The following is a 23,527-nucleotide window of genomic DNA, read 5'->3' on the forward strand; positions in this document are numbered from 1 at the left end:
CATTATTCTCAGTTTCCAGGTCTCGGGTCCTTTCTAGAAAACAGGGGGAAATACTGCCTTTTGGGGGTACTCAGGTGCTGTGAAAATATGTATTTTAACATAAGTGAAGCTCAGAAAAAAATGTTGTTGATCTCCATGATGAAGCATACCATAACTAGGAAATAAGGCAGGTCATTGACCCCTGAATGGAGAGAAAGCTCTGACCTGGAGATTGCACACTTTGTCCATTCTGTGCAATGAGGGAAATGTGAAAACAGCATATAGAAGCAAGTTGCAAAGCTGTGTGATAAAGCAGATGCATTTGGGACAACATTAAAGGCCATTTTAACACTGACTGCCCAAACCAGACTGTATTAACAACAGCATATGAAACAACACTAGTAGAGAGACAGTGCTGAAACATCCCTGCAGCCTTCCACTGTTCACCAGCACAAAAAAATGACAACTACAAAACTACTCAGGTCAGTTTTATCAGCGGTTTACTGTTATAATCAATAAAGTTAATTGAAAGATGCCAGGTGAACATTAATGAACCTAGAATTATGTCTCGTCCTAGTAAGTGAAGAATATGAAAGCTTTGAAGCCAACTGTCTCACACTGAAAAAGCCAAAAGGTCAGTCAGACATCAAGGTTATCAGAGCTTCTGCAGCAGCCTTCACATGAACTTTGCTTTCAAACTACTTGTTATGGTCTTTGTAGTTTCAAGTACTTGCTATCACCTCAACTTAATTTTATCAATATTTTACTAATATTCCTCAGAATTACTTAGCTAACAAAGTTAGCACAGTCAGTGACTTACTAGAAAGCAATCTCCTGAACCAGTGAAAAACACTAAGAAATTTCCCACTCTAGTTTGATATCAATGACTGAAAACAATCCAGTCTACCAGATCAGTAAGAAAACACACACAGAAGTTCACTGTTTGTCTTCTGGCACTGCAGACAGGAGTTTGGATTCTACAAGTAGCAATCTCTTACTATAGACAAAAACACTGGAGTTAGGTAGAAATATAATTTACATTAAAGACAATAAAATATATCATGCAAATTCTAACATAGTAAACAGAGAAAAGGTCTTGACACATACCAGAAAATGCTGTCTGGCTCCCTCAAAGACGTTTTTTTTCCATAATTATAACAATCAGGCTTGCTGTAGAAGCTACTACTAACTAGAAAAACGAATTAACAAGTATTTTTCCTACCAAAATGAAATTAAATTACATAAATTAAAATGAGCATAATTAAGCTTGTCTGGAACCCTGTTGCCTAAATAAGATTTTCAGATGATTGCTCCGTGTTTGCTCAGTTTACAGGCACAGATACAATTACAGTGAAGAATGTTTAAATCCGTGACCATCAGCTATGGAAAATTTATAACAAAGAATGACACTACCCTAAAAACTTGCCTTCTCTCTTAAGATGTCATAAATTCTCCTGATAGCTCAGATGGCAACAAACTTCACATGTATTTCCCCTAGTAAAAATTAATTCACACGAAAGCAATTCCCTGCCACTTTCCTATGCCTGCAGTTGGAAGACTTATTGCCGTAACCCTAGACCTCCTCTTTGCTCAGATAGGGACATGCCAGTAATGAGCAATGGAACAAATATAGATGTGCCCCAGCTGTCCTTCAGCAGTGTGCTACTTGTGTGTCACCAGGATGAATGTCATACACTGAGAAAAGGCTCTGAATGTTGATTCCTGGATCTGAAGTACTTGGAACAATTATAAAGAGCGCTTGCTAAAGCCAGAGCACCCTCTCACTTTCTGAGGTGGTATTTATAAGCCCTGCAGAGTACAATCATTGACTCTAGGTGTGACTCCCAAGGCTGTGGTGTTAGGCAGAGTATCGTGTGTGGGATTAACAAAACATGCATCCTGCACAAACTAACTCAAGTGGCTGGACATGTGTGCAGCATTGCTCCACAATTAAATAGAAGTATCTGTTCTGTTCTTCGCAAATGTTTAATGGCAAAGTCCTTCTCTCTATTAAGTTAGAAGGAGCATTACTATGGGGTTGAGTTGGAATCAAGATCAGACTCTAGAAAAAAATATTAATATTCAAAATTTAGAAAAAAATCAGAAAGTATCGTAATGTTGCATGCACTTATTATACATATATATACATACATACTCATCCTACACGTGTATGCTAGACCTCTGAAAAGCCAATAGTGAACAAAGTGGCCAATGCTCAGCTAGGGAAGGTTTTCAGAGGAGCATATCCCTTCAGTCTATGCTCAGTAGTGGTTCACCTGACAAAAGCCAAGCTGTATACTATCACTGATTATTATGATTACTGTAGCACCTGAGCTTTATCTATTCACTCAAACCCACAGTTGTCCAGCATACACAATCTTCTGTTTGTGAACTTGCTACTGAGCCAGCCTTGCCAGCAAGAGATTTTTAAGCCTATTTAAGAACACTGCATTGTATATGTTGTGAGCTCAGGGGACAGTGCAAGGGGAAATGCCTTTTGGACTTTGACACAATTTTGCTGTTTTCTCCTTTTCTAATCAAACTTGATGTAATTTCCTCACATTTCTAGTAGTTTGCTGTTTTGGTAAGGAATTACAATTTAATTACCCATGTAGTTATGATCCTATTACTGCTGACAGTGCCTCTGTCATCTATGAGATCAGAGCCGAAATGTTTTCACACAAATGATGCAGCCTTTGCTGGAATGTTAACATTTATGTTGTCAGATTTTATTAATTTTTCAATTGAGAACTTATTTTTGCTGTTAAGTTACACTACCTTGCAGGCCCTAATTTATTGAAAAATTAGTAGTGTCAGTTTTGCTTCCAAAATCTAGAATACAACATTGTCTTTACTGTGAATTAAATTCAGCCTTGTGCACAGGTGTGTGTGCTATGTAAACCCCCCTTTGCTCTCTGCTCCCCTCTGATGCCTGTGAGGAGATATTTAGGTGGTGTAGTAAGTAAAACAGCCTTAGGACTGAGCTTGATTTAAGGACAAGCACTATTTGCCTGGAAGATAGTTTGCAGTCATGGCTTCTGGGCACATGGCATGGCAGATGTTGGGATCTCAGGCCACCCTCCACCCCCAGTGCTCAAATGCTTAAAAAAAAATAGTAGAATGGTTTGGGTTAGAAGGGACCTTAAGGATCATATAGTTCTAACTCCCTGCCATGGGGCAGGGACACATCCAGGTTGCTCAAGGGCCCCATCCAACCTGGCTTTAAACACTTCCAGCCTTGGAGCCTCCACAACTTTTCTAGGCAACCTGTTCCAGTGCCTCACCACCCTTCTCGGGAAGAATTTCTTCTTAATGTCTACTCTAAATCGAGCTTCTTTCACTTTGAAGTCATTACTCCCCCCCTTCCCCATCCTTGTAAAAAGTCCCTCCCCAGCTGTCCTGAAGGCCCTACAGGATATGATGTTTAGCTAACTGCCAGGCTCCAGCTGGGTAGCCAAGACCAGGTTTGACAGGCCCACACTAAGACAGAATAGGTTCCTTATTTGGGGCCAGGAACAGGAGGAGATAGAAAAGAGCTTGAGAATGCCTGTCATCCCTTGGCAAGGATTTTGGAAGCATGACTGCAGCACCAGACCACTGCTTCTCAGAAGTTTGCCATGACAGCGGTATCTGACACAGAGTGGCATGTATCTCCATTTGAAAGCGTGGGGAAGGAGCACGACGTTTCGGCTGGCTTCGGAGAAGGGAACAACTTGTGAAGTGTCGCCGGGAATGCCGGCTGGGAGGAAAGCTGCTCACACGGCTGCTGTCCCTCAGCCAGCGGACAAGGTTGTCAGCAGCTCAGACCCAGGGTGCGTAGGCACATGCCAGCTGCCTCCTACGGTGCGGTAAGCCCTAAGCTATGTGCGCCTTGGGCCTCCTGCCCACCTTTCTTCACAGAAACACGTCACACAAATAACCCTTTTTGGCACAGTCGGAACTTTTACGCCTGCGCCGCGCAGCCCGCACCGCCCTGTCTTTACACTTCACTTTATTTTCCTACCGGCTGTGAGGGCCGCTCGTCCCACCTGAGCCCGCCCCCGGGCGACGCCCGCCAATGGGTCGGCGCGCTGCCGGTGACGCACCGCGGTGCGCGCGGCGCCTTTAAGGCGGGCGGGTTTCTCTTTCGCTCCTGGGGTCCGGCTCAGCTGCTGCCGTCATGGAGCCGCAGCCCGACAGCTTGGAGGGGTGGGTGGCCGTGCGCGACACCGCTTTTGCTGAGCCTCAGCCGCCCCGGCTCCGCTTCCTCGTGGCCTGGAATGGTGTAGAGGGCGCGTTCGCTGTGACATGCCACGGCCGGGCGGAGGCGGCGGCGCAGGCCCCGCAGAGCTGGGCTGGCCTGTTCTCGGAGCCGGCCCTGCGCGGCGTCCACCGTCAGCTGGCGGCTATCTGTCCGCGCCTGGAGCCCGCCTTCCCCGCGCTGCCGCCCACGCTCCCCGGTGCCGCTGGTGGGCTCTGGGCCGTGTTGTTCCCCGGCGGTGCTGCGCCAGGAGAGGCCGAAATGCAGAAGCTGTGCCGGGAGCTGGAGCTGTACCTCGGCTGGGCCCTAGAGTTCTGCGGCGGCCGTGTGTTGCTGGACGCCCTCTTCGCCGACGACCGCCGCCACGACGACGAGTACTTCGAGAGTCTCCACGAGCTCCGCGGGAGGGCCTTGCGGGGCCACCTGACCCGGGCCAAGGAGGCCCTGAGGCGGGTACGGGCCCCGGGAGGGGGGCGGAGGGTCCGCCCCGTAGTGCCAGAGAGACCTGAAGGGGCTCGGGGACCTGATCCCGCCCGCTGAAGGGGCCAGCAGGTGCCTCAGGCCTGGACAAGGCCTGCTCGCCTGAGGGAATGCAGCGGCGTGAGACTGCCCTTGTGGGATCGGGGTGCTGCAGGGCCAGCCCCTGCTTTCCTTGCAGGCAGAAGGATGTTTCTCTTTGTGTAGGACCGCCTTCCCTGCAGCACAGCTCGCAGGTGTTCCTGTCTGAGCCCCAGCATTAGCACCTCGTACTCACCTGGGTGTTGTGCGCATGAGACTGTCAGCCTCAGCTACAAGAGTTTCAGTCACTCAAGTCAGACTCACATTTGGGTGATGTGAACTGGGAGGGCCAAGTCACTAATATTTTGCTCATGGTATTATCCAATGTTCAGATTAGTGCTTACACAAACACTTTTTTCGTTGTCTAGAGATGGCTAAATCAGTTTTCTCAAATACTGAGTGTCATCAGTCTTTTAAGTGTGGAATAAGCCAGCTCTAGGTAGGCAGTCAGTGTAAGACAGTGGGATGCATACTTAAGCAGCAAGTATTCCTACAAAAACACATTGCTAAAAATATCCAGCAGTGTTGTGCAACAAGTGGAACAGTAATTGAAAGGGAGAATACAATCATGCTCTGATATTCTAACCTCCATGTGAAGGTCTTGGTCTGCCTTATTGCAGTAATGCCTTTAACTGGGGGATTCTGAGTCAAATTTCTTATTAAAACCAATCTTAGCCATGCACCTATGCCAGATGGGTGTGCTGTAGCCAGAGAAATGTACGGGGTTTTGACGTGTCAAATTGTGGCCTAATGATTATATGAACTAATGATGAGGTTAGCCCTTTCTTCCTTTAGTATGGGTTTCTTCTTGATGTAGGTGTATTCCTGGATTATTTCCTCGCTTCCCCACCCTCTGTGGTAGTAACCATTAAGGAATGGTATTTAGTAACATGGCTGCAATTAAGACAGCATGTTAAAGCAAGAGTGACAGATACTTTAAGCTCACCAGTGTTTTGCTGCTATAGTTCTGCAGTATCTGCAGTCTATTTCCTGACAAAGTAATCTGAAGGGTAATTTATGAAAATGATTGTGCTTTGGAGGAAAGCTAAGGCAATTGTCTGTAGCCTTCTGTTTCCTCTTTCAGTATTTAACAGCTGTAGCAGCATTACATTCCAACTTTAGTTTACATGAACTTGGTGTACAGTGTGTATACAAAGGCAGTGGTTTCTGTAACTGACTACAGCAGTTCACAGCCCAGTTAAAAGTACAGTCTCTCCATCATGCCCTTTTGCAAGCAGCACAAGCATGTACAGATGTGGCAGTTTTGGGGTTTGGTGTTAGCTATAACACCAGTTATACTGCTATTTTCAACTATGCATAGAAAAATTACAATACCAGTTATTCTGCTATTTTCAACTATATTTTACATATGACTAAACATTGATTGGCATTTTGCATTTGTATTTGCAGGCCTAAGAGGGACATAAATTCATTATATTGCATTCTAGACCAAGTTAAGCAAGATTCATGAAATAAAACCTGCCTCTTCTGACACTAAATGAACCTTAGGTATCAGATCATCCTTCTTCCTTTTTTGCATCCATGTCCTTCTCAAATACTTTGTTCTCTGGGCCAGGAAGTTAATTCTGAAGACTGCAGAAGATACCCAGTACAAGATGGAGGAGAGTAGTATTATGTAAATGCTTTTTTTTTTTTTTTTTTGGGGGTGTGTTCAAGCACAGGGAAAAAACCCCAAAGCAATACTGTTGCAACAACCAGGGGATTCTGTTGAGCTAATGGCAAACCAAAATTCTGTGGAAATATGATTGTGAAAAACAAAGATTTTACATTAAAACAGACAAAATGTTGCCCCCTAAGCCCCTTGTCCCTCTCAAAAATTCCCCAGAACCCTAAATTCTTGGAATGAATCATGAGTTCACTTAAAATTTCTGCTAACATATTCCCTCTGCTCAGTATAAACATCTGCCAGGAGCAGCCTGACCCTCACTGCTTCCTTTGAGTATTTGAACCAGAAGTGAACTATTTTGCTTTTCTTTTGGCTTCAGTAGTGGGGGGAAAAGTACATTTAAACTGCTACAGATGTGTCCTTTGACTGTCTGAGATATCTGGGGAAGCCTGAGGGACATCAGGACTTCTAGGATTATTGCATTTCAGACCATTTTGTCCCTGTCCTGCCTCTGCCAGACCCAAAGGGAGGATAGGTGGGAAATTTCATATTAGCAGGCATTTAGTTATTGTGGAAGCAAGGCAAGAGGTAGTTTAAGAATACCTTACTTGTCCTTCCAGTACACAGGCATCCTCAGTTTTCCCTTTTGTGTTTGTAAAAAAGCAACAACCAAGTCATCTGTGCACAGCTATTAGAATTTTGGTGGTGCAAGCCCTAGGCATGATATTCCTTGCAGTTTCTCCATGCAATAATGCAGCAATTAGTGCCTTTTACAGCGTGGTATTAAAGCTATTTCCAGCTAGGGCTGGCTGCTGAATGCCTGGTGTACACCTCCTGTGCCAGGGAGAAGTTGTGCCTGATCATTGAGTGACAAATGGCAGGTCCTTTCCACCAAAGCTTGTCAGCAGTCAGCATACACAGATGCAAAGCAGCTAAGTCTGATTTACCTTTTATCACACTAGGTTCTTCAGGAGCATAAAAATGCTGACACAATGGTGGCTTTGATGAAGGTTTATGAAGAAGAAGACAAAGCTTATCAGGACTTGGTCACCATGGCAACACAATTCTACCAGTATTTACTGCAGCCTTTCAGAGATATGCGAGAGCTGGCGACATTGTACAAACTGGAAATCCTGGTAGGTCTGCCTTTGCAAAATGAAAGATGAGGTTATATGGTAGGGCATCAGCAACCCTTGGAGAGGTTTGGCCTCAAGTCATTCAAAATTCTCTGCTTCTTTCTTTATGTACTTTTTTTTTTTTCCCACTGCCAAGCCACCAAATGTGACTGAGAAATTCACTTAGGGTAGAACCATTCTCAGAGGATCTCAGAATCAAAATGTTGGCTTGAATAGAAGTGTGGCTGTCTTCCCACCAGTGTCCCACTTCCCTATGTTTTGAAGATCTGAGGACGATATCCCCAAGGTCCACCTCTGCGGTTTACTCTCTGGTAGGCTGAATTTACACAAATCCACGTAGCCTTTATTGCACTGCCTTCAGTGGCATTGTTTTGTGGCATTGACAATGCCATCTCCCAGCAATGCTGATGCACCAGATCACTCAGTTGTGGTGGTAGAACAGAAGGCTGAAGAGATCTTCCTACATGAAGCTGTTTTTTATCACTGTAACAACCTGCTACAAGTGCAGATTAAAACATGTCACTGCATTTATTTAAGTGTATCTTAAAACTGGAAGCACATACTGAAAGTTACAAGTCCTCTGGAAGGACTGCCCTCTACTAATTTGATTTTTCTGTAAAATGAGCTGTTAATGTTCTTAAAAAGAGCAGAACAGTTTTAGGTGTAGACCTAAGTTTTCGAATACCAAAGGTCTAAATCTGTGAAGATAAAATATCCAGTATGTTGTACTGAAAATTAAAGTGCAAACTGGAATGGATGATAGTTTAGTTCTGTAAGGAAAAAGCCTCTAAGGGATATTTAGGTTCATTTGAAACCTAATTCTTTAAAAAAAATACTTGAATCCTAATCTTATACCCATGTTTCTTACCTTTCTTTTCTGTATGCTTGTTCCTGTGTGAAAGAACTGCCAAACTGGAGAACCTGACAGCGCAATGTGCTGTCAACACTTGGGGAAAATAGAAGGGAACATTGTGCCTAGAGGAGTGGTTTTGAGTTACTTTTAGTAACAGCTAAAAACACTTGTGTTGGACATGAATTTTAAGATGATAATTAAAAATATTTTAAGAAATAAATTAATCTGAAGTGTGAAGTCATGATTGCGGAATGAGTGTTCTCAGCCTAGAAAATCAGAAGAGGCAATACAAAGGCATGACTAGCTGTTCACTTCGTGACAGATGAGGGGAAGGTCATGTTTGTCACTTTTTGCAATCTGTTAAGAACAGAATAATACAGGCTGCACCACTGTGCTAACCAGTTGGTAATTGAGAATTTTGTCTTCTTGCAGAAATCTTTGCAATATGATAATTTGGGTCCTAAGAGAGTAGCAGCTTTGCAGAAAGATGCTGAAGAATGGACTAAGCGAGCTGAGAGTGCTGTATGCTCCATTCAGGATATTACTGTGAACTACTTTAAGGAAACTGTAAAGGCTGTGGCAGGTAATCAATGATTTACACAAAATGTTGTGTAAATACTTGACTTAAGGGACTGAGAGCTCTTCTTATCACCTTTGCTGGTCTCTCTGCAGACCCTGAGGTTACAATGAGCGTCCACCTTAAGAAAGAAGCATTTATTCTCTTGAGATTTATAATATTTTAACCAATTTGGCTTGCAACTTATATTTGGGTTGAACACATTATCAAGGCCTGAGACTTTTGGCTGCAAACCTCTGAACAAAAATCGTGCATGCTTTTAGTGCTTGATAAGCAGGCCTTAAGGATTTCTGCATGTTAACTGAGTAATGGCTATATAACTGTTGAGATATGTTTCCATGGTACAGTGAAGTATTTTACTTCATAAAGTCATAAATTCCACCTTTTAGTCTTGTAATTTTAGAAGAAGCTTCAGAAATTATTTAGTAGTATCAGCATTTTTAGTACTGCAGCTACAGCAGAAGCATACAAGGGCTATTAGTACACTGCATTTTTCACATCTTATTATGATGTTTTAATCTGCAGCAATGCACAAACAGATGGAACAAGATCAGGAGAGATTTGGTAGAACCACCTGGGCATCAGCTTTGCCACGGCTAGAAAATCTGAAATGTATGTTGGCTAAAGAAACCCTGCAGCATCTGAGGGCAAGAGAGTTGTGCCTGAAACAGAAGAGAGCTGTCATTCAGAAAAATGTAAGACTTTGCAAAGCCTCCTTTTCTGTCACTGTTTTATGAAGGCCTGATCAAAACCTGCCAAAGGGGTCATGGCGTTAGTCTTCTAAAAATCTTTGTCTCTGAAACAGCTTAGGTTTTCAGCATGATTTTAAGTTGTGGAAAAATACCTGTCTCCAGATTTTTTAAATTGCCTCTACACATACGGGGACGCTTAGCAAAGGTGCTTTTATGTAAGTTCAGGTGTCATGTTAACATTTCTAATATTAACCTGTGAAATGTGTGTATATTTTGTAATTAATGCCTTTTATTTTTTTCTTGTGGGTATACAGATGGAGAGTCTCAGTGAACAAGAGGAGAACTTAACTGTAGTGGAGGAGCTGGAAATACAGTATTATGAAACACAGCTGGAATTATATAATGTACAGCTTGAAGTATTGAAACATGAAGAGATGCTGCTTATTGTACAGTTGGACACTTTAAGGAGGCAGATTAGAGGTAATTATGGGTGAAAAAATATTTAAGAACATACTTAAAGCACAGGAGTGATACAGCCTGCTCTGCTTTCACAGGATGATTAGCACTGCTCACATCTACAACTGTAGAAAGCATCATTGAAAAACACTGATGCTGTGGCACCGTGTGATATTTTGTCTTCTGACTAATTGAGACAGTACTTTGATAACATATTTTTTTTTCTAAGAAAAAAAAGCTGATCCTGATAACAGCTATGGTACTTGCATGCACTGGCTTAGCATATGGAATAAATTACACTGAAAATACTTCTCACATAGTTACAGGATCTAGCCATAGAAACTGTGGATATCATGCCCTTCTGAAATGAGTCCTAAAGTTCATCAAAAGTCTGTTGTCGTTTAACACGTAGAAATTACAAAATACATCCTGCAATGACAAAAAAAGATGATTGTAGCTAAATGGTATGTGAGTACTGCTGTATTCCAGTTTAAGTATCTCTTGGTAACACACTTATGACCAAGCTAGGCACCAGTCTTGTGTTTGTGCTTTTGAATTCTCTGTTTCTGTGTACATTGTGCAGTAAACATTGCTTCTGCTTGTTGCATAATTAAAACCTTGTACGTGGTAAAGTAAGTCACCCAGTGTTGATCAAAACAGTCTTCAAATTTCCAGGAAAAACAGTTCCTGAAGGTAGGAGTTAAATCACAGAGAGAGACATTTGAAAAGAGGAAGCTAAGTAACAACAAATGCTAACAGCATAAATCTGATCTTGCAGAGCACCCCTGTGAGTAACATGACATGCTTGCATAAGACTTTGAAGGACCAAGCTTGGCTCCAGAGCATTACACTTTCTAATAACTAACACACTGCCTTCAATGGCTTTTAAAATGTCGTTCTTTAAATGTTTAAATAACTGTGGCAATTTTTAGGTTTTTAAAAAAATGCCAAATGCCTTTTTAGAGAAACAGGATGAAGTTGTTTACTATGATACATGTGAAAATCCTGAGGAGCTCAAGGTAATGGAACAGACAATGGGACAACATTACGCTAACTTGTCAGAAATGACGATGCTGAGGCAGAAGACTAAGCAGTTGGAGACAAAGCGTGGGACTGTCTGTGCGAGGAGAGCCTACCTCAGGAACAAAAAAGTAAATGCAGTCCTGGAGATGTGCATTTTCTTTAGCTGATGTCTTGACTCACGAGGGGTGGACAGGAAACAGCTAGGGAAGCTTTGGGTGGAGTCACGATGCCAAAAACTCTGGAAAGAGGGGCAATGTGATTTTTAGCCAGCTTTACACTCCACTGTGTGGTGCAGGTGCCTCTTTAGCTTGCTAAGAGGGCAAAAAACTTATATGGGTGATCCTGGAGGCGTTCCCCTATCAGGTAAACCTTACCAGAGCCTTGCTGTGGCCAGCTGGAGCTTTTCCCTGGCAGTCTTTTACAAAGCAGCTGCAGTACAGGAGGAAACCTGGCCTACAGTGAGGGAAGCCACAGTAACAGAAAATCCACAGTGGTACTTTACCTTTGAATGGGAGGGAGGGGAAAACTTAACTGCTGCAATTCTCTCTCCAGCCTCTGGGTGCTGTGCAAAGGGCAGGTTTTCCCTTTGTTTCCCATTCAGAGCAGAACATGAGCAAGACACAAGTGAGGTCACAGCTGACCCATGAACCTTTGCAGTGAACTGAGCTTCCCTTACACCTGTACAGTCCTGCTGGAGTAGAAAGCAGAATTTAAGCTCCAGTCTGTCTAGCCTTTTAACCCCTCATTAGACTGAACAAGATGGGAATGACATTGAAAATGTCTTGTCTCTTGCTTGAATTTGCTTCCTCAGCAGACACTTCCTTTGCTTCTGTTTTCATTCAGTTAATTGCTGTCTATTGGTTACATAACAGTAAAGCCAAGCACAGATGATTTGCAAATGCTCACCCAGCTGTGTGGGTAACCCCCTCTGCACAGTGACAAACAGCGACTCCCAGAGAAAACACTGAAGCCTGCAGCTTCTCTGCAGCACTTCGTATAGAAGGTACCCCTGTTAGGCATTCATCGTGCTTCCCACCCTAGGCTTCCCAGGCTTTTGTACTTGGGAGCTATAGCAAGTAAGGGACAGGGAGAAAGTAGCCTTGTACTTTTGTAAGGCCATGCTAGCTTCCCTCTTGTCTTCTTCCTCATGTCTTTACATCCCATCCCTCCAGCTGGTACCTGGCTGAAATTTCTTCAGAGCTTCTTTCTGCTTTTATTATTTTTGTTTTCTTCCTTTTTTAACCTAAGCATAAAAAAGGGATCAGCTCAGATCTGGGTATATTTCTTCTACATCATGAATCATCCTATCACTGATTAGGAGAACAAAAGATCCTATGGACTTAAGCCATGAAGGACTCCCACAGACTTCGCCTTCATGGTCTCACATCTGCCTCTAGTTGAGCTTAGCCATCCCACTTGGCACAGCAAAGCATTCAGCCTTGGTTGCTCTTTAGTGGATTGTACACAGGAGTTAATGGCACAGATGATGCACAGTAGTTGTGAACTAATCAGGGTTGCATGAATTTTGCTGTTCTACCAGGATCAATGTGAAGCAAGCCATCGACAGAGACTGCAACAGGCAGAAGAAAGCAAAAAACGCTTCCAGCAACATCACAGCATACAGATAGTGAGTACTGAGTAGCAACCTTGGAGAATCTGGCAGCTGCTTGTTTTCACACACTGAGACTCACTTACTTGTGTCTTAATGCAGAAGAGAGACAAGCAGAAAGAGGAAGAGAAAAAGAAAAAAGCTTGGATAAGCCAGGAACGTCAGAAAACGCTGGAGAGGCTGAAAACTTTCAGGGAGGCAAGTACTGTGAACGACAGTAGTCCTTAGTAGTATCAAAGCACAATGTCAGAAAGCATGAGCATGGTCCAAATCAGAGACAGCCATTTGGATAGCCTAAAATAGGATTGTGTGTAATGAGTAAAGAGAATTAAATCCATTAAGAATGTGTTTTCCAGGTGTAGAACCTGTTGGCAAAGAATAAAAGTGAGGAAATGGCTTTGAAAGAAATACTTTTATAATAATTTAAATCTGTTCAGGGTTTAATTTTCTGCTTAAATAGGTGAGGGGGACAAGTCTGTGTTCTGTGGCTTTTTGTTTCTTTGGGATTGATGTTTGGCCAGTCCAATGGAGATGTGATCTGCTGCCTTACAATCTGTTTTTCAGAAATGTCCAGCTCATGTCGTTCTGAAAACGTCTCATCCCCAGCCTCTCAGTCCCAAGTTGCCACGAAGCATCACTCAGCAGCCTGCAGTACAGTCCCCTCCACCTTTGTCGAGTGCAAGGGCAGCTCCAGAGCAGCCAAAGAGCCTGCTGTTGGTAGAAGGTGAACAATCAAAAGCTCCCCATCAGAATACCACAGCAGATACCTCTGTGCAGACAGAGCAACAGAAGCACAACGAAGGATTGGTGATCTTGCCATCCTCACTAGCAGCACCACCATTTCCTCCTCCTCCCCCTCCTCCTCCTCCTCCTCCTCTTCTGCCTTTACCTCCTCCTCTCCCACCTCCCCTTTTACCTCCCCAGTTAAAGACACCATCAGCAACAGAGGATAAGCCACTTCCCCTTAGCTGCAGTAGCCCCAAGGAAAGCTCTGCACTGCACAAACAAGACAACTCATCCAGGAGGTCCCTAAACAATTACATGGGTAAGAAGGCTCACCTTGACTGGTGCTTTTTCCTTCGTTTCCTTTCTGTTCTACCTCCATCTTGTTCTGGACAAGAATAGTGTTCAGTCTTGATCAAGAGAATGAAGTTCTTGGAAAGTGTGGTCTAAGAAGCCACATACAGTTAACACTGACCATAACTGAGGTTGTTAAATGAGTAACAGCAATTTGTGTATCCCATTTGATACACTTCAGGGGTCCTGATCCTCAGACTGTGTGAGCTGGTGTTTTTGGAGAAGTGCTGTCAAACAGCATAGGTCAGTTTTTTCAGACATTTGAGCCTGAATATGTGCTGGAATCCCACATTTTTATGTACAGCCTTACAATTTTAACCATGCCTGATCACAACACAAGCAGCTCTGTGGAGGTCTTTCTTCAGGACTTGCATTTCTCATGATACTGAAAATTCCACTGCTGTAATAGGTAGGAAGGTGTTAGAAGAAATTCCAAGAAGAGGTTTATTGATGTTTTTTTCATGAGAGAAGCAATTTCCATTACTGGGTTTGTTCTTACCACAATTTTGTGGTATTTTGAGGATTAATTACCTGCTCAGTCAAAAGACCACTGTGGGTAAATTTGTGGTTGTACTAAGGTTACATTTTAGTGTTTATGATTTATGTACTACAGATCTCTCAGCTGGGTTACTTGCATTTCTAAGGTATGCACAGCCTGTATCCACTTACAATTTGCTTGGTTTCTAAAGGTTTCTTAAGAATTCATGCAGAAATCAACCAGGATTTGGAAGGCAGATGGATAGCTTTGGCATACTATCATTCCTAGGGCAAAAATTGTGCTCTGTTACACTTCTGCTTTGTTAGCAAGATCATGCAGGTGTAATTGAAGCCTGATCTCAGCAATTGAAACAGTATTTTGAATGAGAATAAAGCTCAGCAGCTTCCCAGGGCTGCACTGGTTGCATCCTGCTAACAGGCCTATTTTTATCTCTAAAGCAAGCAGATATTTTACTATGCCAGTGAGATTGATCTAAGTTGGAAGGCAGCAATTTTTTATTGTCATTTTTCTCAGTGGAGCCTATGCTAGAATGAAGCATGTCTTTTAATGTGGAACATTCCTGTTCCTTTTCCTTTTCAGACTGCTCACAATACATCTAAGCAGACTTTGTATACTCAGTTAAGAGGCAAACCACAGGCAGCAATAGAGGGGAAAGTCTGGCATTTTCAGTTCTTGCAAAGTGTGGGGAAGTACAAGCAGCTGAAGGGCTGAGATACAGGCAAGTTACCATGACAAACTGCTGTGATCCAGTGGATCATCGTGCAGACTTCAGTCTGGGAGGTCTGTGGGATAACTCTACCACAGGTGCTCTTGAAAAGGTTTTATTAGCAACAGGAATTGTACACCAGAGTAGTCCAATTGCTACTGTAGCGGCCTTGCTAGTAGCTAGTATTGACACCTATCCACAGCCTAGCATTGATGTCCTTTCATTTTTGGATACAAAACCCCCATTTTTAAGAGGTCTAATAATTGTTTACATCTATTTCATGAAGAAAACCAGCATGTTAATTGCTGTGATGGTAACTGATGAAATACTGCTACAGGAATTTACTGAAATAGCTTCATAAACAGGTTTGGTTTCATGTCCTTGTACATGAAAAGCCAGGGGAGGTTCGTATTCTGATGTTGACAGTAACATCTTAATGTGCTTTCCAAGGGGAATGTTTTTCTAGTCTGAGTATCTTATACCAGCCTGCCTGTTTGATTAACAGACTTAAGACTTCTGTATTTGAAGGCTTTATAAGACAAGTTGGTAGATCTTTGCTTGATCCTTTCTGTCATCTCAGTCTCTGAAGTTACCACAGAATGTAGCAGAATGTTACGTTTCAAGTGCTTGATGTTAATCACAACCTTATGTGTTCTGTGCATGGCAAAAATACTTCTAGCTGTGAGGCACAGATGGTCTGGACCTATGGGTGTAGGAGTCGACTGCTGTCCAGGGAAGCTGCTTCCCTGTCCTCCAAGCTGAAGCTAGCAGCAAAGAATCCAACAGAAGGAGTAAACCACAAATTACAGTGTGTTTCAAGAGAACTAGTGGAAGCTCTCTGTGTGCCATCCTTTATGATCTGAAGTTCTGAAGCATACACCTGAGATTTAAATCACATTGTAAAGTGGGAATTATTTTTTAAGTCCATACAGAAAGGAGCTGCCCGCCAGTCTGCTTAGGGCCTGATCTGGCCCCCGCTGACTTCAGTGGTGCAGTTTCAAGCCCTTCTACTCAAGTCCTTTCATTTTTCTCTTCACTGAGCAGAAATGCAATTGACAGTCTCAGCAGGCACCAGAGCAAGCTAGGAGATTGGTGGATTGTCTCTAATAGAGAATACAAGAGATTTTTTTTGCTTCAGTGAAATGTTTTTGAAAGCCCATAAAGTTGTAATGAAAAAGAAGCATCCTCCTTTGTGTGTAATTTCTTCCTTAGAGCACAACCTCGCATAGTGTTGAAGAGGTATGGATTCTCAATTCAGGATATAAAAGCTTTAACTGCTTTTTAAAAGCACTTTCAGGGCCTAATGTTGTAGAAGCTTGAAAGAATCTGTGCCAGAACAGACCATGCTTTTTCCTGTCTCTTGCAAAGATGAAAGGAAGAATCCTGAACACTTGGGTAAGGTTTTGCTACCTCAGTAAGTGTGGTTTTCTTGTGCTTTCTTCTGGCAATAATAGATTTATCTGTTGCAGGTTCCATGGATGAGGTTTTAGCTTCTCTAAAACGTGGTGAAGTTCATCTTGGCAAAGTGGAACAGTCAAATCCGTATGCCTCTGCAAAAGACAACATCCTTGCTGCCATAAGGCAAGGAGTTAAGCTAAGAAAAGTGAATCGAGATACTGAGAAAGATGTCAGTAAAGGATCCACCAATGAGCTAGAGAGAAGCATTAAGGCAGCCATGCAGAGAATTAAGAAAGTGTCTGCTGATTCTGAAGAAGAAGAAAACAATGATCAGAGTAATGGAGAATGGGACAGCTAACCAATTCAGAGTAACAGACTTACTGACTGCAGCTAAATGCCTCTCATTTTGCACATTGTAGAAGACTGTCCCTTTTAAAATGAAAGAACAGTATGGTTGTGTTTGTGCTCACAATCCAAAATGTAAACTAAAAGAATCCTGTTAATCTTCTGTAGGAGCTACAATTTTTTTTTTAAATGAGAAATCATACTCTAAATTATGCTTGCATTAATTGGTATTTCTGGCTGAACCATGTAGTTTTCACAACATCTGAAGACAACTGAAACGTTGAATTGAAAGAGAGCATTTAAATTGTTACTACACAGTAGGTAATGTTACTTCAACAAAGTTTAAGGAGTGAAAAACTAACTGAAAATCTATTTTGTCAGAAAAAAATGAAACTAAATCTGTGTGATAGAGGCAGCCCAGAAAACTCAGCATTATCTGGCACCTCTCATTCCTACCTCCATCATCCAGAAAAACGTTTTGCTTGTCTGATACAGCTCACTCTCAAGTTGGTGGATACTGCATTTATCATGATGTTATAAAGTGCACTTATAAATAGGTTTGACAATGCTGGTTGGGAAAATTTCTGTCAAGTTTGAAATAAACACTACTGTAGTAACTACTGAAAAGTTTTCTTTTTTAGCTGGAAGCTTAAATATTTTTAGATGTGGAATGTTTTTCATCTACATTTACAGTGGAACTGTTGGCATGGAAGAAAGAGCCAACATCCTGTCTATCATATTTTCTGGGTTCTAGCCCTGTAATACAGAGCTCTCTGGAAACATCAATAGATGATTATAGCTGCTCCTGAATTTAAATTACCCAATAGCCTTATAAGCAGCAGGTATTTTCTGTTGTGCCTGTGACCTGACTATTTAAAAACATCAGCCACATTCAATTTAGAGACTTTTTAATTTGGGTACATAGTGAAAAAAGTGATTAAAAGTTTCTTTTGTAGTTTATACTGATCCTTAATAAAAATATACCCTAGCAGAAGAAGGAGTCAACATGCTGTCATTTTAGGGTGCTGCTGTGAAGTAAGCATTACCTACACTGTGTTTTGACAGAGTGGCAGCCATTCAGCAATGGCACTCTCATACGTAAATGCCCTTTATTTTCTCAAATATTTATTAATTTTAATTTGGTGATAAAATTGCAAATACGGTACTTTAATTCCCTATTTTACTGTACAGTAGCAGATCTGTTTAATTAGTACAGTAACTATGAATGCAACAGTTTTCATGGGAGAAGCAGAAGCAGCATCTGGGGGTTCGTTTTTTACTGCTTCAGCACCTCTTGCTATTTTGAAGTCAGAAAAAAAAAAAACCACATTTTTGTCCCCTGCATCAAACCAAATGGAGACAAAAGCAGCAGCACAGGTGAGTGCTTACTGGACAGCACCACCCTCCCTGCCTGTCCCTGAGCTCAACCTGGGTAGAAAGGTAGACTGGAACTGAGGACAAAATGTGGTCCTTTGGGAGAGGAGAACTCTTCCCTGAGGATACCCTGAGCAGCAAAGGGTGCTCATCCAGTGGGTGATGAGGGTGGAGAGGGTTGGTGCTGGGGCTGAGAACTGGCACCTTGCATGCCATGCCCTTAAGTGGTGCAGTTATTTAAAGCTGAGCAAAAGGGCACAGAGGGTTGTCTGCCTTCCCATGTCTGGTACCTCTTGCCAAATGGAAGCTCAGAGCTCAGGGCAGAGCCCTTGTCTGTTATGCTGCTGTAGCTGAATTCTCAGCTGTCCTGCTAGGAAGTAAAATGCAGCAGTTTGAAGTATGCAGAGGACAAGTGAGTTGGAACTTCTCTAACAAGTCTTGCAGCTTTTATGTGTTTAACAGCAGTTTACCCAGGAGAGGCTTTCTGAGTAACAGCAACACTGGCAGTGATTTCTCCTATCTTGAGATTTCTTTTGCAGCCACACCTGAATCGGAGCTGGGGGCTGATTTTAGGTGTTGAACAGACCTTCTACATCCCACACTGAAAAATGCCCTTAAAAGCCCACTCACATGCCACCTGAACTCACCTAATTTCTGAAGCCCACTTCATGTCCTGTATAGCCAACAGGCCTTCTCTGTGGAGAATGCTGCAGCAATTCTCTGGTTGGTATGGAAGATTTCACCTCTGTCAAACATCTTCATCACTACCAAAATTTAAAAGATGCTGTTCAGCAGAGATGTACCCTCTTGGGAATAGGGCTCCCAGGACAGAGCAACCCTTGTGCAGCTGCAGTACTGGGAGTGCCCATGGGTGCAGCTTCTGGCATGAGGCAGCTGCCAGGGCACCAACACTCCTGGACATCAGGAACAGGACCAGGGAAAACAACTAAAGCACTGACATCAGCCTAATGAAAAGAAGGTGAGAGCAATTTTTAAATACATAAGAGGCTGCTGCAGAAAGGAGAGGAGTGATTTGTTCTGTGTGTTCACAGGGAGATAAGGGGCTTAAATTATAGCTGGAGGGATTCAGGGTAACGGTAGTAAAAAGCTTTCTAACAAACAGTGAGAGCAAAGCGGTGCAGGAATAGATTGCCTGGGAAGGTGGTGGAGTTTCTGTCACTGGAAATTTTTAAAAGGAGGTTAGACAAATACTCCCTGAGGTGCTGCTGGTATTGCTGATGTGCTGCAGCGGGGAGAGGTTGGCAGGCTGTGGCCAGCCCATGCATGCAAGTTCCTCATTCTACTGCCTGGAGGCTTAGTTTGCTTAGCAGGGGAAGCCACAGCTTGTCTTCTGAGAGATGGTCAAATGTAAAAAGACTGAAAAAAAACCTTACTGAATCACCCTCAGATTTTTCTTCTGGCTCTCTGTGACTATGATGGCCTGTGCTGCTGGCACCAGGCTGCAGAGAGAATGGTGGGTTGGAAATGGCTCCAGTACCCCAACGCTGATTTACACCTGGTTGAAGGGGCACTCAAGAGAAGCCACCTGCAAGGGATATACGGAGAGAGATCTTAATCTGCATTTGCATTCAGGTTTCAGCAAGTACCTTCCCACCTCAGCACATCCCAGCAGGTTCAGTGCAGCTGCTGGTGTCCAATGCTTTCAGCAACATGCAAGGACTGATGGACAAAAATGGGAGAAACTGGTGGGTTAGCTCCATGATGACCTACATTGATATTAACCTGCAAAACTGCTCTGACAGCTTCTTGACAGTAATACCCTTCTTAAAGAGGCTCACCCATGACTGGGAATAGTCTGCCCTAACTGTCCAGCTAGAGAAATTGATTTGTTTAAACTGAAAACATGCAGTTGTTTGCCTTGAAAGAGTTAATAATGCTCAGATTTGCTGGAAAGCCTGGTAATGAGGTAAAGAGATCAGTTTCAATAAATTATTATCGCTGCGGCTTGTTACCGCTCTAATGATGATGCAGGCAGTCCAGACAGCAGCTGCCAGTATTTCTAGGGAGGTTTAAAGTTAATGTATTCAAAGACTACTTGGTCTGACTAAAAGAATTTTGCTTTGAAATCGCAGAGCTTTGATCACAGCAAGAGAGGAGTCGTGGCAGCGTTACCCGGTGCTCGGAGCACAGTGGCCGTGGCTGGTAATGCCAGAGCAGCTGTGGATTTGTCACCACTTCTGTCAGCAGGCTGATTTTTGGGATTTATGCAGCTCCTCCATAGCTAACCCCCAGCTCAGCACACAGCACTGACTCACAAACCAGATACCGACTATTTTTTTTTTCCTACAAAATTGTAATGAATGAAGCAAATCAAGTCTGAGTGTGAACACCCTGAAGTGATCCAGACGGATCTTCCAGGGGCTTGAGCAAATATGTCACTTCCCTCCTGCACATTCAAAGAGTCTCTCTGAATACATTTAATACCGTTTGGTAATTGATACTGATTTATATAATGTGCTTGCACAAAGATAGCCTGGCCTCCCCTCCAGGCTTCTCTGCAACAGCTCAACCCATCAGCAGGGTGCAGTTACTCCTGTTTGCACAAAGGAACTGGGAGATGCCTGGTCCTCATCACCAGCGAGGGAACTGCAGACATTTCTCTATACAGAGAGCTATAGAAGTACTTTACCTAATACCAGATTGTGTTAAAAACTCTGAAGGCTACCTCTCTCAAACCACATGCTCTTCCTGTTCCTAAGATGCAGGGCTGGAAGAGGCTGTTGTACTGCCTGAACAGCCTGCTTGCCTGTGCCAGCACCAGCCACACTCCGCCTGAAGGCTGCAGGCATTTGTCTTTCTCTGCCTTCTTGGTAAAAATGAGAAGAAAACTTCACTAAATTTCTGTTTCTTACAAAAAAAATACATTAAGGCTTAACCTGGTCTTTACAGGTCATTTGCTCCTCTCTCCCTGCCAGGAAGAGCCAGCCTAGTGATGCTTCTTGCTCCAGGTGAGGTGAGCATGTTGCCTGCTGCTCTGCCAGCCCATCTGGTCCAGGGCTGGTATCCCAGCAGTGTCACCACCATGAGCCTCCTGCTGGCCCGTGTCCAAGAGGCCATAGAAACCCTGCAGGGCTATGGGAACTATTGAATATGGCTGGGCTTGAAGTGGTGCCCAGGAAGGTTAACAGGCCAGCAACCAGTCTCTTTGGTCACTTCTGTGCCCTTCTTTTATCCATTACAAATAAAAAGATGCCTATGTATGCCAGAACACCAGGAGCAAAGAGGAGCAAAGAGGATCAGTATGAAAGCATCTATTACTACTAACAAAAAGCTTGGAAACATTTCCTCTTCAGTCCTGCTCTGCAAAGAAGAGGGTGGTAGGTAAGGCTGTGCACCCTTTGGAGAAAATGAGATTTGTGGCTACATGTGCCCTCACTGAAAAGCATGGGTTTAATTGCCAAACTTCCCCTTCGTTTCTGAGAGCACATCTGCACACTACACACTGTAATAATTGATACTGATATGAAAGAGAGACACTCATTTCAATTAAACCCATGGTGATGAGAAAAGGTGAGTGGTTTTGAAGACATCTTTTAATAATGCCACAGTAAACCATGGCAGCAAAAGCAGTTCAGAACAATATGTGATCTAATCCCTGGGGGAACCACACTCAGACCTGCTCCAGAGCACGGCACTTTTTCCTGGCGAGAAGGTATGTGATTTTCATTCTCAGCATGTCATGCTAGGCTGAAGGCAAGAAGCAGCACAATTAAGTCTGCTCAGGTAGCACTGACATTAACAGCTCAGCTACTTGTGAAAATGCTTTGTAAAACAAGCCGTCTTCAGCACGCCATTGCTCTAGCAGTGAGAACGTGGCACAAACTGCTCAGAATGTATATTTAACAAAACTGCAGTTGCTCATTTTTCACTAGATCCCCCTCCTGCCCCAGATCCCCACCAGAATACTGAAGACAGTGGCAAAAAGCAGTCAGGCAGCTGGCTGGGAGCTGTGTGGCTGTGGCTTGGGGCCAAACCTGAACAAGAATGTCCTAACAGAAAGGGAGCAAACATCCCCCACCCCCCCAGCAGCACCCAGCACTGCTCTCCTAGTAGCCAAAGGGTAAACAGTCTAGGGAAATGCTGACCCAGCTGCAGCATGGGGATTACTCCCACCTGGAAGAATCGGTTAATCACTCTTAGTGTCACAGACATTTACAGCTCCTTTCGGTCTCAAGGCAATAGTCTAAACATCATCCCATGGGTGTCTTTCCTGAAATAAAAGGTATTTCTCTGAGATGCAGCAGCAGCCTCTGCTCCAACCCCAATTTCCATCCTCTTCTCAGTGAGAAAGGGTTGAAAGACAGCCAGCTCTGACACCAGCAGTGTGGCATCCATGCATCTCGGCACTATGGCAGTGGGCAGTGCAGACACTGGGGGTGGTGAAATGGATCTGTCCCACTCCTGGGGAAATGCTCAAATAACTATTCATCAGCAAGTGAGTCACTGCCCTTCCCACTGTCTCTTCCTGTGAAGCAAAAGTGACAGTGAAGTAGGCTCAAGCACCCACGCTTCCCTGGGCCCCCATGGCAAGCTCTGCTCTGGTTCCTTCTTCCCTTGCTGGCAGGCCTGCTATTTTGGAATACAAATGCTGAAAAGTGTGCAGGAGTGTCAGGCACACAGTGGTGAAGCAGAAGTGCATCATCTGCCATGCCCAGAGGAACACTTTGCACATGTAAGTGCTCTGGGAAGCATCTGCTGCATGAAAAAGGTCTGCAGACTCTGAACCACAGCCTAGGTCTGTGACACTCCTGTTCCCTGGTGAGCATCAGTGCCTCTGCCTACATGTGAGCAGCTGCCTGCTCCCCTAAGGGCACGGGCTCCCCATGCTGTACCCAGTGGCAGAAATGAGATTGTCTCTGTTGGCCAGGCTCCATCCCTGTGGGATGGCTGCCAGCAACAGCAGCGATATTCCCTCGGGTGATGCGAGTGGCAGTCTGTCAGGGCTGCAGTCATCTGTGTGTCTGTAATGAGCTTTAAGTAGGCAAGGAGACATCTGGACCAGAGGCGAAGCAGGCATCTAGCAACAAGCAAAGTTTTCTCAAAGGTCTGCTGAGCCTGCCAGGCTTCGCTGCCATCACCTGGTGTGACCCAAAGGAGGCTTTGGGATGAGGCATGCTGGTACTGCTCCACATTATGCACAAAATAAGCCAGTCTGCAAGACAAGGGCAGCCCAAATTAATTTGCTGAAACACCGAGCTTCTCAGGCTGTGTTTGGACACTCCCATCAGTGTTAATGTTGACTTTCAATGTATTTATCACATCCCTAAACAAAGAGTTGTACATCAGTAACAGCCTATCCAGATCTTTGTATTTCTTTTCTGAAGAGGAGCTAGCTGTGATCAGCAATGCTGCTTTAT

The 23,527-nt window shown here is 43.7% G+C and overlaps 1 protein-coding gene across 1 annotated transcript; it reads left to right on the plus strand.

The window, feature by feature from the left end:
- The first annotated feature begins 4,138 nt into the window (after positions 1-4,138).
- Positions 4,139-17,383, plus strand: WHAMM (WASP homolog associated with actin, golgi membranes and microtubules). The gene is made up of 10 exons (XM_054387850.1): positions 4,139-4,672; positions 7,367-7,540; positions 8,826-8,976; positions 9,496-9,665; positions 9,977-10,142; positions 11,082-11,269; positions 12,682-12,768; positions 12,853-12,957; positions 13,315-13,795; positions 16,502-17,383. The coding sequence occupies exons 1-10, from the start codon at positions 4,139-4,141 to the stop codon at positions 16,786-16,788; spliced, it is 2,343 nt and encodes a 780-aa protein (XP_054243825.1). The 3' UTR covers positions 16,789-17,383.
- The last annotated feature ends 6,144 nt before the right edge of the window (positions 17,384-23,527 follow it).

The sequence above is a fragment of the Indicator indicator genome, chromosome 16 (assembly GCF_027791375.1).
Source record: "Indicator indicator isolate 239-I01 chromosome 16, UM_Iind_1.1, whole genome shotgun sequence".
NCBI lineage: Eukaryota > Metazoa > Chordata > Aves > Piciformes > Indicatoridae > Indicator > Indicator indicator.

Coding starts and splice junctions, on each gene's coding strand:
- WHAMM (XM_054387850.1), top strand. CDS start 4,139: ATGGAGCCGCAGCCCGACAGCTTGGAGGGGTGGGTGGCCGTGCGCGAC. Junction 11,270..12,681: donor CCTACCTCAGGAACAAAAAA/GTAAATGCAGTC, acceptor CTGTTCTACCAG/GATCAATGTGAAGCAAGCCA. Junction 12,958..13,314: donor CTTTCAGGGAGGCAAGTACT/GTGAACGACAGT, acceptor TCTGTTTTTCAG/AAATGTCCAGCTCATGTCGT.